At 45.2% G+C, this 16,782-nt stretch overlaps 1 protein-coding gene across 2 annotated transcripts in view; it reads left to right on the forward strand.

Moving 5' to 3' along the window:
• The window catches only part of RAB30 (RAB30, member RAS oncogene family), a 53,145-nt gene that overhangs the window by 22,000 nt on the left and 14,363 nt on the right, over positions 1 to 16,782 (forward strand). For both annotated transcript variants that reach the window (XM_061991117.1, XM_061991125.1), the window contains exons 2-3: positions 12,088 to 12,188; positions 13,610 to 13,693. In XM_061991117.1, coding sequence (XP_061847101.1) covers positions 12,096 to 12,188; positions 13,610 to 13,693 — 177 coding nt within the window. In that variant the 5' untranslated portion in view covers positions 12,088 to 12,095. The remainder of the gene's footprint in view (positions 1 to 12,087; positions 12,189 to 13,609; positions 13,694 to 16,782) is intronic.

A 16,782-nucleotide genomic window follows, 5' to 3' on the forward strand; every position in this document is an offset into this window, starting at 1 on the left:
GAGGACATGATTTAACAGGGCTGGAGAGATACTGTGACTAATGTGTGTGTTTGTGCATGCACAGGCGATGCTTAGTTCTGTGGGGCCTGCCTGCTTTAGTCCTCAAGGTAGCACTTCCTGCATCAGCTCTAAATAATACATCTCAAAGACCCTGCCCCTGGAACACATTCTTAACTTATTTTTTTTAAACAGTTTTCAGGCTTTGAGTAATGCTGCTGCAGTGGTAGGACACCTGGAGCAGAGCTGCTTTTTTGCTTTTCAGGATTTCTTTTAGTGTCAAATTTAACTACTCTGCAGTCCCTTGAACTGCAGCTGGCTCAAGTCTGAACGAAGTTTTTTAACAGCAGATAGTTTCATTAGGTGAGTAACTATACTTTTGTGGTGGTTTAGGAGAAACAAAAAGCACTGTAACCACCTGAAACTGTAAGGGGAACTGAGAACAAGGGTATGTATTAGCGTGTGAACTAAAATGTAACCAGAACACAAATGCTGTTGCTTATATATCCTTATAAAAACATTACTTAGTAGCTGTTATATTAAATGACAATTATAGAGATATAGCAAATTCTTTTTTTACAAAAATGAAATTCTGGGACTAGGACTAAAAAATATAAATCTGCTGTGTGTTCACACCTCCCTCGCCCCTGGTTGTTGTCCCATCTGGACTGAGTCTCTCCTGCAGCTGGCAGGGAGCTGGGTGCAGGCAAGCCTCTTACATCAGCTTAAACCAGCCCTAAAGCTACACCCAAGTCTCTATTATTTCCACTTTTTCTCCCCTCTGAACAAATTGTTTTCATGAAACATCTGCTTCTCTGGCAGATACTTGCAGCTAAAACTGTACCAAAGTGTTTCTTTGCAGAAATGCAAAGAATACTCTCTGTCATCTCAGCTACTTGCCAGACTGACTGATCCCAGCTGGGGAGTTTCCATCCAATGAGAATATTTTTACAGGGAAAGATTTCTTAGAAGAGAAAACACTTGTACTGGTAGTGCAAATTTGTTAGGAAGCAAAAGCATTTATGCTTGGCTGCATGAGTATGTATGACATGAGCTAGTAATGGAGGTGGTGCATTGAGGAGCCCTGGGGCAATAATCAGACTAGGAAGAGCCTAGACCCATCACCCCAAACTTGGTCTTACTGGCAGAAAGGGCCCTCTGATTTGGGATTTCAAACATGTCTTTGGAGAGAGCAGGGACCTGGGAGATGAGGTTCCCTGAGCAGCCCTCATCATCATCTCCCCCCCATAAGGATTTAAATAGTCAGTGCTATTGTGCTGCCTCTGTCATTTTAACAGCATCTTGTAACACTTAACTATTATTTTATTCCTCCATCAATTAATGTTCAGAAAAGCTATCATTTCTTGGGGAGAAGCTTTCCTTTAAAATGCATAGCAGAGGCAGAAGTCCCTCCTAAGTAACAACACACTGTTGCAAATTGTCACCATTCCTGTTGTGGTGGCACAAGAGTGTGATGGCCAGCTCCTGTGGAGCTGACTGACAGTGCCTGTGTGGCTATGGGAAGGGATCGTCCAGCTAAAACACAGGATGACTTCTTTATTTCCTCATATATGTTGGGGAAAAAAACCCCAAACTCCCTTTTTTCTTAGCAATTCTACTCTGTAGTAGCAGGCTGTGCTCTTGAATTAGACATCCCTGAAAGTTTTTGTGTATGGATGACAGCCTTCCTCTTTAGTTACCAGGAAGATACTGCCCCTCAAAATCCGGATGCAAATGACTGATGGAAGACAGGTTATCCACACTGATTAATTTCCCTAATAATGTTGTGTTCCTTCCTGGAAAAATCTCCTTCAAGCAATTGTCTTGGAAGGCTGCTTTGGTATGCTTCAGGCTGCAACATAGAATGTATGAGAGGTCAAGATTCTCTCACTGAAGCCTTATCAATCATAATGCTTCAGACGAATGTGATTAATTCCGCCCTTCCCCCTCAACTGTAGTGTCTTGGCTTTTGCAATTTTAGCTTCAATTTGTTGCTGTTTTAAGAAAACCAGCACAAGTGCACATAGCTGTGGCAGGAGAGTGTGCATCTTCTCTTTGGAGATCTGATGTTACGGGATGCAGTCTGAGTTTGGTATGGAGGAATGAATGATAGATACTGTCTCTGCTCCTCAGGAGGTGTAGCTGAGTAGTTATGTAGACCTTGAGTACAGGAAGGCTCTTCAGAGGGACCTGGCCAGCCTGGATCAATGGGCTGAGGCCAGTCTGATGAGGTTGAACAAGGCCAAGTGCTGGGTCCTGCATTTGGGCCACAGCAACCCCAGGCTTGGGGCATAGTGGTGGGAAAGGACCTGGGGTTACTAAAGAACAGCAGCTGAACATGAGCCAGCAGTGTGCCCAGGTGGCCATGAAGGCCAATGGCAGAACCTGCAGAAGCAGGGTCACCTAGATCAGGTCGCATAGGAACGTGTCCAGGCGGGTGTTGAAGACCTCCAAGGAAGGAGCCTCCACACCCTCCCTGGGCAGCCTGTGCCAGGGCTCCCTCACCTCAACAGTGAAATAGGTTTTTCTTACATTGAAGTGGAACTTTTTGTGTTCCAGCTTCATCCCATTACCCCTTGTCCTGTTGCTAGCTACTATAGAAAAAGAGATGTCCCAACCTCCTGACACCCATCCTTTAGATATTTATAAATGTTAATGAGATTTCCCCTCAATCTCCTCCAGACTAAACAGCCCCAGTTCCCGCAACCTTTCCTTGTATGAAAGATGTTCCATTCCCCTGATAAATTTCTTTGCCTTTTACCCAGATGACATGCACATACCTTTCTTCTGCACCAAGGCCAAATTGTTCCTTTTTCAGCTTTATCTCCTTGCATGCAGGGCTGCAAAACTCTGTCTCCAAAACTCTTGCCCATGGAGACATCCGAGGTTCAGCTTTATCCTGCATCTGATTTCTAAGGGCAGAGTGATTATCACCAAAAGTGCTGATGGGTTTTGTTATTTTGGTGGGTCAAGTCTTGATGTGTGAACTTTATTTCCCACTGTAGAGAGCTGGGCTTAGGAAGCTTTCCTGGTTTTTCGATGCATGGCATGTTCTATTTAACGCTTGCCTTAGTGATTTTTTTTTCCTTTGGGAAGAGGTGGCTGTTTTTGAGTGGATAAAGCAGCATTTTTGACTGTATTTCTGGCAATGCAGTTTTCCACACTTGGAAGTCTGTTTGTCTCTTGTGCTGGCCGAGTCTTTAACCACTTCCATGCAAAAATGTGTTGCTGCAGAGCTTGATGGTCACACAGTTTGCTAAAATGTGGCCACAACCAGTAGAGCCTTGTTTTGAACATGCAGTATTGGGTCTCAATGTCCAGGCATGTCTTAACACGTGCTTTTATAAACATCTTTTAAGCTTACACTGACTGTTTTGCAATTAGAACCCAGAAACTGCCAACAAATGGAGCGCAGGGCTGTTCTTGAGGTTGGAAACAGTTTTCTGAAGAGGATATGTGTCCTGGGAGTGCTGCTGCTGGTGTGTGGTTTGGTCAGCCACGACTGGGGCATTGTGGATGTATGTGTCAGCATGCTTTTTATTTAATCCCAAAGAGATTAATTTCCTATTTATTATGTTGCAAGTGCTCTGTATTTCATTTTCCCTAACACACAGAGAAATTGGATTAGTTCATTTATCTGTGCCAGGAGAATCATCATTAACAGTTCAATCTTCAGATATATTTGATGGAATAAAACTTGCTGCCTGCTTGTGATATTTTGCATTTCCATAGCACTGAAGTGTGTTACAAATGTCACAGATTCCTTTCCCTCCAGGAGGTGGGAAAGTTAAATGAGGACACTGAATGGCAGAAACTGTGACTTGCCTGGTCTCTCCTGAAGAAGCCTTTGATACACTGAGATCCTCAAGGATACATCCAACCTAAACACCACCTATCCTTCTACCATCCAACAAAAAAAAATGATTAATGATGTGTGTTAATGCTGCTCTTCACACCAGTACTAGCAAAGCCCCCCCAGTAGACTTCAACCAGAGGTGGACAGCATGGACACAAAGGCTTTTCACCATCAGGGGATGCCAGGAACATGTGAAAACCTGAAGATTGCTCCTGAATGTGAGATCTGTAACCTTCACTCTCAAGCACAGCAGGCACAGAGGGCGGTCTGCAGTCTGTTATCTCTGGGAGTGAGGTAAACTGGTGTCCTGCTGTGGGTTGTGGTAAGGCTGGGCTCTCTTGTGCTGAGCACGAGCATCCCAGCTGAGCAATCCTGCTCTTGTCAGCTCTTTCTACGAGGTAAAGCAGAGCTGCTGCTTTGAGCTCTTCCTTGGGATGATACTAGTGCTGAATTTACCCAGTTGATTTATAGTGAAGCACCTGTCATCACTGGTTGGTGGATTCTTCTGTGGCACTTGCACAAGCTCCTGGAGGCCAGCTAACATATGAGACAAGCTGATCCAAGTAGTCCAGTGAGTTGCAATTTTTCCCTGGAGAAGGGAGGCAAGGGAAAAGGTTATTTGTTATCTGTGGTTGTTGATGCAGACCCCTTCAACTTAGGTTTTTCTGTTATTTATAGAAATATATCTGTAAGATAAAACATTCCTGTGGTACCCAAGAGCTTGTACCTACTCAGCTTACTTGGTTTCTGTGGGAGAAATATCCAGAGAAAGGGTTGAGGAGCAGGAATCTCTCCAAATAGGGTAGGGCTGAGGTTCTATGATATACTGCTTTTTTTTTCTAGCTGGAAAGTTTGGATGCAGTTTGCTTTTTCAAAGTGTGTCTAGACTTTCAAATGAGTGGCAACTGGTCAGCCCATGCTGACAGAGCTGCTGTGCACAGGGAGCCCCACGCCTCCCTGCATGGTGTGGTTAGTTGCTTGATGCCTCCTGGAAGTGTTGGATTAACTTATTGAGACTGTCAGTGGTAGTGTGAGTGTGCTGCAAGCCCAGTGCACCATGGAGGTCTGTGCACTAATGAGTGAGTGAGTGAAGCTGCTGTGTTTCTGCCTGGGAAATCACACTTGAGAGGCATGGTGCACTGAGGACCTTCTCCCTTCTTATGAGGGACCATGCTTGATGAAGAGGCATGTTTAGGACTTGGCAGTGCACAGACAACTGGATTTTGCTTGCCTGGAATGGCAAGTGTGATGGCAGGAGATGGGAAATGCCAGGCTCTGCAACTCTGAGTGCCTGCAATAAATATTTCTCCCTTGAATTTGGGAAGAATGCCCCTGGAGTTTGTGTCACGCCAAGCTGGGAGCATAGATCCATGTGCTGTGGTTTTGCCACGAGCAGCCCAGAGGCATGGATAATCCAGGCTTTTGTGGGGATGAAGTCTCTCAATTTTTCTCATGTGAATGCAAGTGTTCTGCTAATGGACAGAGTCAGCACAAAGGACATAGACACCAAGTTAAAAGGGAAATAGGCAAATATTGTTATGTTTAGAGCAATGAGGTAACGAGTGAAATAATACAGCAAGTTTAAAGCAGCAGAGAGAATAAGTAAGGTAATACACCTAATCATTACTACATGAGGTTAGCTACAGTGATTAAGAAAGATACGTCACCAATTGCCTTCACACTTTATCATCATCCAGATCCACAGTCTCTGGGGAGCCCTGGTTTCAGAGATAATCAGGAGAGCTTTTCCCAGCAACTGGGAGCTCCCACGCAGTGTGTCCCCTGTAGGGGAGGTCTCCAATGTCACTGCAAGAAGCTCCAGCTTTTATGTGGTTGAATCAACAAGCTTGGATTGTTTCAAATGTGGGAACATTTGGTTTCAATCTCTTTTGATATGCCACCCAGAGCCTGACCAGGGCTCAGGGAGGAACGAAGAGAGTTTCTTTATCTGTTTGGTTTTGGTCATATTTTTTGACACAAGGCCAGACACCCGGTTTCGTGGCCTTGACAGTCTGCCTCCAGACAAAGAAAGGAGTATATTCTCATAACATCTGTCTTCACTAATGAATATATTCTGTCTCAGCTACATCTTTCATTAATCATACATATTTCATTAATGATCAGATACTAATTTTATATCATGTTAGTTTGGGAGGCTCATCCTAGAGGTCAGCTTTAGTTTGAGGCCTATTGTTCAGGCCTCGGTACTTCAGCAAGTGAAAGATAATCTTGTAAAGAGGAATGAGAAAGGTGGGCAGGGGAGCAGAAAGAAATCGAGGCTGCTGCTTTCCAGAGAGGCATGAGCTGGGCTCATGCTTGCCAGATGCAGGAGCCCACTTGGGTTGGCAGGTGCTTTGGAAATGAAAATATGTTATCCTGAGTTATGTAACAGCATGTCCAGACCTGAGTTCCCTGCGATTCTCTGGCCTGCAAGGAATAATTTTCTGCTTGAAATATTAGCCTTAGCTTTGAATTTCCTAGCTCATACAGCATGTGCAATCAGTATAATATCTGTGTACATAACTGCTGCTGTTTGAACTTGAGATGTTTAGGTCGATTTATTTTTGTTTATTGCTGTTGGATGATGATGAACAGAAAACACTCATTAAGAACTATATAAATACATGAAAACCCACCCTGACCTACAAGTTAATTCCAGCAGGTGGAAGAGGCTGCAGATACTATTTTGTGTCTAATTGAAGCAGTAGGTTGTGAATGAGGATTTGAGGTGGGATATAGCTGAGGTGCAAATTATCAGCTTTCTTGAATCAATATAGTTTCAGTATTTGTCCCTAAGTGTGGAGAAGCCTTTTCAGATGTGGATAGCTCTTACGTGGGTAAAATATAACTGTTTGAATGGCCAGACCCAGAGAGTGGTGGTGAATGGAGTTAAATCCAGTTGATGACTGATCACCAGTGGTGTTCCCCAGGACTCAGTGCTGGGGCCTGTTCTGTTCTAACATATCCTAATCGATGATCTGCGTGAGGGGATGGATTATTTGCAGCTGACACCAAGGCTAAGGGGAGACATGATCACTCTCTCCACCTACCTGAAAGGAGGTTGTAGTAAGGTGTGGGCTGGTCTCTTCTTCCCAGTAATGAAAGATAGGACAAGAGAAAATGGCCTCAAGTTGTGCCAGGAGAGGTTTAGATTGGAGATTAGGAAGAACTTTTTCACTGAGGGCTGTTAGACACTGGAAGGGGCTGCCCAGGGAGGTGGTGAAGTCACCATCCCTGGAGATACTCAAAAGCTGTGTAGATGTGGTGCTGGGGGACATGGTGGAAGTGTCAGTGCCGGGTTGGTAGTTGGACTTGTTGATCCTAAAGGTCTCTTCTCACCTAGTCATGTGTGGATCTCCATCACCTGGCTGCACTAAGCCTGCTCTTATTTGACCTGTTCTGATTTGGTGACAGTGGACCCTAACCATGGCTCACAAGCAAGATATGCCCATGAAGCTTTCTGGTGCTTCTTTGTGCTCTAGGAAATGAAAACCCATGAGTGAGACTGGTGATGAGAGAAGATGGTACCATGATGGGCCATGCACTCCCTGCTTTAGTCGTCACCTGGCCCTGCAGAGAATGAAACTGCTGCTTCATGACTCCAATACCTTTAATGCAGAAGAGGACTGAGACATCACAGAAGATTAGAAACAACAACTTATTTATGTTTTATTCTTGTAAAATGAAGGCAACAAAATATTCCTTTATGCATGAAAGATTTTTGACTCCAGACAAAGGCTTTCTATTGTCTATCACAAGCATGTGTTATCTTATGATCTTCAGGGAGGGTAAAAACCAGGCAGAGGTTGGCACACCTTTGGATTGACTGAGAAAGGCTTGCTCTTTTGAATTATCCTACTCTACTTTTGGCTCCATGAGCCAAAATAACTGGGGCAAAATGATCATCGTAGAGCCTGTTCTGATCCTGCTTAGAGGTGAAAACTCTTCCTCAAGCAAGGCAGTTGAGAGAAAGCTACCAGAGAGTTCTTTATCAGCTAAAAACCTCACTCATACTTGCTGCTTGTTTTATGCAAAGACTGGTGTAAAAGCTGAGGAGGGGCAGACAGAATAGTGGTTTCATCCATTTGAAGGAGAGTTTGATTGCTCTAAAGCCATTTGTGTCTCCCAGGTAGTATTTGTGTTTCTGCCAGGTAGTACCCAAAGTGACTGAGCATGACATAGAGCAGGTCAGAGATGAAGAACATTCTGTCCATCCAAACTAATGCACAAAAAAACCCGCTGCAAAAACATAAAATGATTGGTTCAGGTGATGATCAATTCTGTGAGGTAAATCAAAGTGGATGTGGGAGAACTAAGGTGACTGGAAAAAATGCAGGGAAAGGACATCACGTAGGGGAATAAACCAAAAGATCATGGGTATTTTACTCCCTGAAGCATGTATTTGCTGTGGACAAACTCCTTGCTTTGTGGTGAACAGGAGAAGCAGGTGGGAGTTCATCTCAATCCATCAGCTGTGCTGCTGTCCCACATCTACAGGCAGTGAAAATCCCATGGCAGGTGAAATGGAGGATCAGATCCTGCTGATCATTCTCTGGGAGAGTTTCTAGCAGTCAAGGCTCTGGGAGAAGTGGGAAGGTCTGGTGCGTGTCTGCCTTTGCAGCATTGCTTGCTGCACAGGGAAGTCAGCCCACAGCTGCTGTGCCTCCTTTTTCAGGTGTCTCCATGGGAGCTGGAGCTTGTTTGTTATGAGTCTGCATGGGGGTGAAAGAGAAGTTAAAACCCCTGGCCCCTGTGCTTTTCTTCTGGGTGGGTCTCATGAGGTTTTTTTGATTGAATTGGAATTAATAAATTAAGAAAATGCCAAGAGCATTTACTGTGCTGTCAGGGACACAGATGAAATAAAACCTTGTAAAACTGACCCCTTGAGAGGCTGGTGGGAACAGCTGGGGAGAGGGGGGTGTGAGCCATGGGAACTGGTCAGGGTGTATAATCTGCCTCTGGGAAAAATGGCTGTAAAACCTCTTTTTCTGCCCTGTGACCAGCCTCAGGCTCTGCTCCTGCTTTATCTCATGATAAGGCATGTCTCTGCTGTACTCAGCCCTGCTCATGATTTAAACAAGTGTGGTGAAGGGTGGCTGAGGCATGGACAGGCAACCCATCCCCTGCCTTAGCTGCAGAGTCTTGGCCTTGCCAAAGGGTGGGACAGGCAGCTGCAGCCCTGAAGCTTTAAACTCCTGCAGGGATGCAAGGCAGAGCCTTGAGCCTGTAAACACAAGAAAAGCCAAAGGAAAAAAAAAACCCTCACATGAAAAAAAAAAACAATCAAGAAAACAAAAACAAGCAAAGAAGTGGCACTTTGAATTACATGCTCTAGAAGATAAATAAATAATACCAAGTGTGATGTATTGCTAAGATGCACTGTGGTGAGCTGGGCAGAGGTTGAGACACATCTTCCCTGGGGAGAGGGAGGGTTATGTGAGCCTGAGTCAGCAGCAAAGGTCACTAGGCTGAAAGGCTGTGCTTGCAGGAGGAGAAGGTTTCGTGAGGGTAACTGATGCAATGTTTGTGTTCAGCACTGGTGGCGTGGCAGGTCAGTGTGTGTGCACATCAGAGGGAGAAACACCAGTCTGGGTGAACAGAGGTGTCAGGGCAGTGATGATCACTCTCACTTGCCCACTCTATCTCCCAAATAACTTCTTTCTTCCCTGCTGCTTCTTTTGCTTTCTCTCCTCCTGTGCCCCAAATTTTTGTCTCTTCAATTCTGGCATTTCATCTCATGGTTGTGTTGTTTGTTTTATGGCCTTGCCTCATCTTCCAGTTCCCATTTGAGGTCATTAGCACATATGATTAATCTTGGAGCCTAATGAAGGGGATCAGACATAACTCTAGGGTATGTCTGAGCCATTTAGCAGTTCTGAGCTCAAAGATCTGCAGAGGAAGTTTATTTTTAAGCTTCCTGAGAAGATAAATTTGAATGTTGAATTGTTGAGAGTATAAGTAATAGGGCTGAAATCTTTCAGGGCAGCAAGCAGGGCCCTCTGGGATTTGAAGCAACCCAAGGCTAATTATCCAGTGCTGAGACAGTCTTGTTACTCTTGAAACAGCTTTTAGTGGATGATCATGTTTTTCTTCACACTGACTAAGCAAAAGCTTGAAATTATATATTAACATTTAGCCTTTGTTGCAAGAGCACTGTCAACATGTTCTCAATGCTGTTGTTGTTCTCCAGTCCCTATCCAGGAGCACCAGGCATGCACATATGAAATGATTACCCAAAATAACAACCCCAGAAAAATAAAGAGGGCATTTTTTATGGCTGCTTTTTAAAATATTCTCATTGTATTAAGAGATAGGAGGGAGCTGCAAGGTCTTGGTTAGAGTCGTCAGGACAGCTCTAGATGCTGCTGTTCGGTTGTACTTTGAAGGGACTGTAGCTCCAGCTCACCAAAGCAGCAGCAGGGCAAGTGCCACGCTGTGTCACTGGCCCATATGAAGTGACATATCCATGGAGTGACTCAGCTGTGTCCCTGCTAACCATCTGCTGATGTCATGCAGATCATTAGTGACTAATTGGTGTGGCTACCCTTTTTTTTAGACTGCTGAAATTGCCAAGGATCACATAGATGTGAAGCAGCTGAGTCAATCTTCCACTTCTTTTGCCTTCAGGTCCATCAGGCTGTTGGTGGTTCTTGGAGAGCTGTTTTCTTGTGTCCTGCCAGGCAGGCCCAGGCTTATCTCAGTGTGATCTTGTGCTCTCTGGCTGTTTGACTACAAACTATCACAGCTGTATGGTGAGACTGGGGTCTGTGGCTGAGGCCTTCTGGTATGTGGCAATGAACCCTCCCAAGGAAAGACCTTTGGACACAGTGGGAGAGGGCACTTTGCCTTTGGGCTGAGTGGGAGAAGCTTATTTCACCTATGCTGCATTTGCTCTCTGTCAGCTCTGGAAAAACCCTCTAAGCAATCTGGACTGTACAAGGGTAGCAATTTCATACATTTATTCTTTTTTTCCTTCTCCCTACCCATCTCCTGCACCTCCTGTCTTTGTCTCTATCTCGTCATTCAGTGCCTAATCCGTAGGTACTGGTGGGTTAGGTACTAATAGGTATTGCCTTACCTGATATCTTGACTTGTAAATCTGTCTCTTTGCTGACATAGTTTCTGCCACTATCCCAGACCAGTCTTCAGGACAAGTCTTTGATGACATATGTAGTACCTGGATCTTCCTGAAGGCAGCCTTTCTGCTCCCTTGTCTGTGTGTTTTCATGCCTAAATCTCTTCTGGCTGTTGTTGCATTTCTCAAAGGTTACAGACCCCTTTCCTGTTCACGGTGTTGGTGGCACCCTTGGATGCAGTGGAGGTGTAGATATTTATCTCTCAGCCACAGCAAATTGTTTGGTCCTCCTCCTTGGAATGGCTTAAGGAAGCCTTGTAGGTCTTGTCCCCTGCAAGCAGGCCCTGCCCATCTCTTATGACACTGCCAAAACATCCATCTCTGCATCCTGCCAAGGCTGGATTTGGTGCAGGGGAGGCATGTTGGGTGTCCCCCAGTCTCCTCTGTTCACTTTCAATTTGAGCTTTGTGTCAAACAACTTGTCCTCACAAAACTAACAAAACTTATCATTGTAGTGGCAATGTTCCTAGTAGCATCTATTATTTGTTAAAAACTTCTCTTCATGTATTTCAGCCAAACGATTCTCCTGCTCTTTGCTATGATTTTAGCAAATGAACTCTTTCTGTCTTTAAGGCAAATGCTATTGCTTTTATTTTTAACTTATTTTAATTTCCCTGTCTGTTCAGCTCACATAGGTGCCCCAGCCTTGCTCTGTGGGTACTCAGTGCCTGTTTGGAGGAGCTTATAGGGGGCTTTCTGGGTATTGCCCTAACAAATTGTCCCCTTGGACAATGGGGCAAAGTCCTTTGGAGCTGACATAGTTAAAAGCAAAACAAAGATTTGGAGAAATCTAGGAAATTGTGACTTGGGCTTGTGGAGCATTGCTTGGAAAGCTGAAAACCACTATCTCTACTTTGTGGGCAGCCAGGTGAAACAACACAAAAGTCTAAACGTGGCTGAGGTTTCACAGCAGCTGACATTGAGCTACGTGGATGCCCTGGCTCAGAGTGGGAAGGGCTCTCGTCTCTTATCTGAGGAGCCACTTGTGTTCCAGGAGACCTTTGTTCTGAATATTTGGAGGAATAAAGTTCATCAGGAATAAAAGGGCATTTCCCCACAGCCTTGGTTCACATCGTGTTGTGCTCTGTCTCTCTTGCAGCTGCGTAAATGAGTATGGAAGATTATGATTTCCTCTTCAAAATTGTTTTGATTGGCAACGCCGGGGTGGGCAAGACCTGCTTAGTCCGTCGCTTCACTCAGGTAAGGCTGGCCACCTCCTGGACGTGGGACAGGATTGGGATGGGAGTCAGGAGCCTGTGCCCATGCACTGGGGATTCTGCCACCATCGTGACTCCAAAGCATTTTGTTGTCTGTGCTCTCAGCGTGTGCATTGCCTACCGCCACATACTGGCACAGGCAGCACGTGTGTATCTAATGCTGAGGATCTTGTGTTGGAGAAACCTCATCTCTAAAGATGGAAAATCCCCTCTGAAAGCTGCTGGGACAGCTCCTCCTGATTTGGAGGTGCTCTGGACCTATGTGCTTTCTCCTCCCCAGCCCTTACTGCACAAATCTCTCCCTATTATCTGTCATTAGCAGATAAATAACCTGGGCCCTGGGCTGTCACTCCAGTGTCTTGTGTTAAACATCAAAACTTCTATTTTGTGGTAGAATAACAGGGAAAGGAGCATACTTTTGTGATCTGGGGCAAGAGAAGGTTTTGCATGAGGCACTATAAAAGATAAGTTGTGGGGTTTTTGTTTTACTCTCCATTAGGAATTGTCAGCAACTTTCCCCCTCACCATTAATTTTGTTTTTAAAGCCATGGGGATGTTAAACACTGCAGCCATGTGACAGCTGCTGGCAAGCTAATCAGCCCCCAAGGGTTAACCACAAAAACCAGTGGCCACTTCTGTCTGTGCTTTGGCAGCACAGCTGTAGGGGATGGATGTGCCCCAAAATCCATGTGACTTCACAGACCTAGACACTAGAAACTAAAAAGCTCTGTTTATGGTTGTTTGGGGTTTTTTTTGGCTTGCTGTTGCTCCTTTTCTGATGACCTTGAAGACAAAACCCACCAGCATCACACTGGCCTTTGCCATTGCTGTGGCACCTGAGGTGCTTGGCTCTGTGTTTCACTCCCAAAATGCTGTGCAGCAATGTGACCCCAATGCTGTGAGCTGCCAGAAATGCCTTTTGTGCTGTGGCTTCTGGTGGAGGTGACAGGGAAGGTGTGAGTTTGCAGTAGTAAAAGCATCTCATCCCATGTGAGTGCTCACACTTCTTTCAACACATTGGGAAGCAGGATGGAGGGTCCTCATTTACCCTTCCCCTGCTTCTTTTAACTGCCCAAAAGCAGAAGAGATTTGCCCCTCTCTTTTCCTGTTTCTGTTCCTGCACCCTCCTTTTCTCCTGTTTTCCTGCCTCTGAAGTCAGTGACTTGCTACACAGCTAGGGACATGTAGGCAAGGAAAACACCATAAGGTTGGATGATAGTAACCTTTTTGCTGGGGAAATGACACATTCTCCCTAATAAATGTGCTGAAAATAAGTGTCTGGGGAAGAGGACACGGGAGGAATAGTTTTGAGGATGGAAAAGGGTGAGGATTGGCACCCAGAGAGTTCTTTGTCTTGCTACAGAAATTTGCTTAATCAAACTATTTTTTTTTTTTTCCTTTCAGGGGCTTTTCCCACCAGGTCAAGGAGCCACCATTGGGGTTGACTTTATGATTAAAACTGTGGAGATAAATGGAGAAAAAGTAAAGGTAGGAGCCTGATACATTCAAGTGTAAACTCATGTGGCAGTGCCATAGCTGAGGTTTCTTACTGCAGCTTTCCTGCTGCTGGAAGGCATGTGGGGAAGCACAGAGCTATCTGGGATGGTTCAGGCAATGCTGTCTCTAACAATCTTTGTGTCCTTCTTCACAATTGCCATCAGGATTGTACAGTCACCTCCTGTAAGGGAGAAAATGGCAAGGAGAGGTGTTGGAAAAACATTGTCCTTGCTTAGCAGGCATTAAGATCTGTATTAACAACTCCAAAATAGGGTGGTTGCAAACTTACTTTGCTGGGAAACTGTCCTTGTCCTGTATTTACTCCCAAACTGAGCCTGAGCATCACTTGGCAGAGAGCTACTTTGCTTGGTCCAAAAGACACTGGTGACCCATCTTGTGCTTTAATGGGATCTGTGGGTGGGTTTCAGCTCCTGGAGATGTTGACTTGTGCCTCTTCACTCATTAGGAGAGATTTTGCTACAGCTACTGTGGTGCCCAAGCGGCAGGAGGAGATTATGGCTATCTGAGCCTTTCTTGTCAAGCTGTTCAGGGTCCCTGAGCTGCTCCTGCAATTGCTCTGCCCAGGAGCACTGAAGTGAAGGATAGTGGTTTTCCCCTTTCTGCCTTCATCAGACCTAACAGTGAGCAAAGGAGAGAGGAGCAACAGTGGATGTGACATTGAGACCCATTTTTAAGCTTGCTGCACAAATGGAGTTGTGCAGATTTTTAGCCCTGGGTTTCTGTAACCTATATTTCAGCACAGAGGGTTTTTAAGAAAAGCAGGTGGTGTATTTCTGTGTTTGCAGTACAGGTTTTAAAAGCCATGTTCATCTCAGCAGGCTGCCAGCCCGCTGTGTGAGGAGCTCCATAAGCCTATGGCTAGTGATGGTCCTCAACTAGAAGACCTTCCAGCCTCAGCAGATGACAAGAGGTGTCAATACAGTGAGGGTGGCATATAGCCCCTGTGGTGTCCGTGGTTGGATGCTCATTAGCAGGTGTCTGGAGTAACTGGCTTGGCCAGGACACAGGTGCTTGCTTGTTCAGGCTCTTCAGACTGCAGTGATGCTTCTTTCAGCCAAAAGCAGCTCCAGTGGAGCAGCTCAGATGACCTAAGCTGGTAGATGGTTTAAGTACTGCACTGAAGGTGGAATTCATCTTTTTCCCTTATACAGCTGGCTTAAACCAGCTATCTCAAGGTTGTCCTGGTCAGTGGAGGGAGAAAAGCAATCTTGAGGAAGATGAATTCTATACACCTCTTCTTTCTAAGCATCTGGTTCCCTGTCAAGTACAGATGGAGGCTTAAGATCTGAGGCATGGTTTTTGGACAGGTGAACTCACCCTAAAGATTTGTCTGCATTTTATTTGTTGCTCCTATATCATAATCCTGCTTTAAGATTAGCTTGGACTGAGGATGCAAAGTGCTGAAGAGAACACTGGGAGCAGTCGTGCCAACATTGGCTGTCTCAGGGGCAAGGATAGTTCAGGGAAGCTGTACCAGCTAAATGAAAACTTGTCAGTGTGGTAAGTCCCTGCTGCCTGCAAACCTCTGAATGCACAGGAGTCCAAACAGCAATTTTGATCACCCTGGGGCTGGCTTGTGTTTCACAGATCCTTAGGAAGAGGTGGCTGTTATACCAGCTGTGTTTCACATCACAAATAATGAGTGAAATCAAATTCCCTCTCCCAACCCCCACAGTGGTGTAAACTGGAGTTGCTGGAGCTTAGCCACAACGACCAGGCTTGGGAGGAAGCTTAGTAGGGTACACTTGGGCATTTGAATGAGCCTTCTGGGATCTGAGGAGCAAACAGATTTCTTTCAGGGAGTGATTTTTGTAGCTGAAACTTTTTGAGTAAGCAGTGCTAGTGAGAATAAACATTTAATGAGTGGGAAAAGCAGGAATGAGTCAGAGCCCAGAGCAATGAAAATGACATCTCAGTCAAACGAGGCGCTTCTGACCGTTACCTCATTTAACGGTGCCTGAGCCGTGACTGCGCTTCTGTGCTGGGCAGCATTTCCTGCACGTCTGCTGGGATCTGGGGTGAGAACACAGAGCTGCTTACCAAAAAGGGTTTTAGACTTGAAAATAAATGATAGATTTCCTGGGGAAAAGTACTTTCCTCCTTTCAAAATTGCCTTTGAAAGTCAGTGATGAGAGGCTTGCTGGTATGAAAGTTGTGTGCAGGCCAAGTTGGGTATGAGTGGCTACTGAAGCTCACTGGCAGGTGAGCTGAGACAGCACTGTGCAGTTCAGGGGGCTTTTGGTCTGCCTGGCCTTTCCTAATAAACCCAAAAATATGTACAACATCTGTACTAAGGCTACACAAATTTTCAACCAGGTAGTTGGCAGTTATCATGCTGGTCAAAGCTGAACATCCCCAGTGCTGCCAACACTGTGCTATATGAACCTGACATTGGACTTGGTGGAAATATCCACATGCATAAAGCTCAATGTCTGTGCAAATGCTGGGAGAGCAGGAGGCATCAACTGTCTCTTAGAAGATAACCATCTAACTTTTCTGCAGGCTGAGTCAGGCATCATCCTTTGGTTCCTCTGAAAAAAAAGTGATACAAGTGAAATGGTTGCTGTAAAATGTTTTTCTTGGCAGAAAGAATCAGTGGGCTGTAGCAAGAGATGTTCATTTTGTGTGCAGGAGGAGTTTATGGGTGGCTGTAAGATCAGGGGTTCTTTCCTGCCTTCTGCACGCAGCTCACAGGTAGACTCATGACTGGAGCTGGTAAGAAAATAGCTGAGCAGCAACAAAATCACTTGTGTTTTTCCATCTGCCAGAGTTTTGAGGCAGGTTTGTTTTAACAGGGACTCGTTCATTATCTGAATTTCATATGCATTATGGCTTTGTGTGTCACTTAACTGCAGGTGCCAGGTTCAGCCATTTAAACATAACCATGCCAAGAGATTAAGCACAAAGGTGCCAGGAGACAATCACAAATGACTTTCTCTGCAAAAATGTGCCTTTTCAATATCATACCCCCACATCTAAAATCTGCTACTGGGAGCTCCCATTTCAAACTAACACATTCGTGATGGGTAGCTGGTGTAACTTGGCTTTGGAACTGGGCA

This window comes from Colius striatus, chromosome 1 (assembly GCF_028858725.1).
Source record: "Colius striatus isolate bColStr4 chromosome 1, bColStr4.1.hap1, whole genome shotgun sequence".
Lineage (NCBI taxonomy): Eukaryota > Metazoa > Chordata > Aves > Coliiformes > Coliidae > Colius > Colius striatus.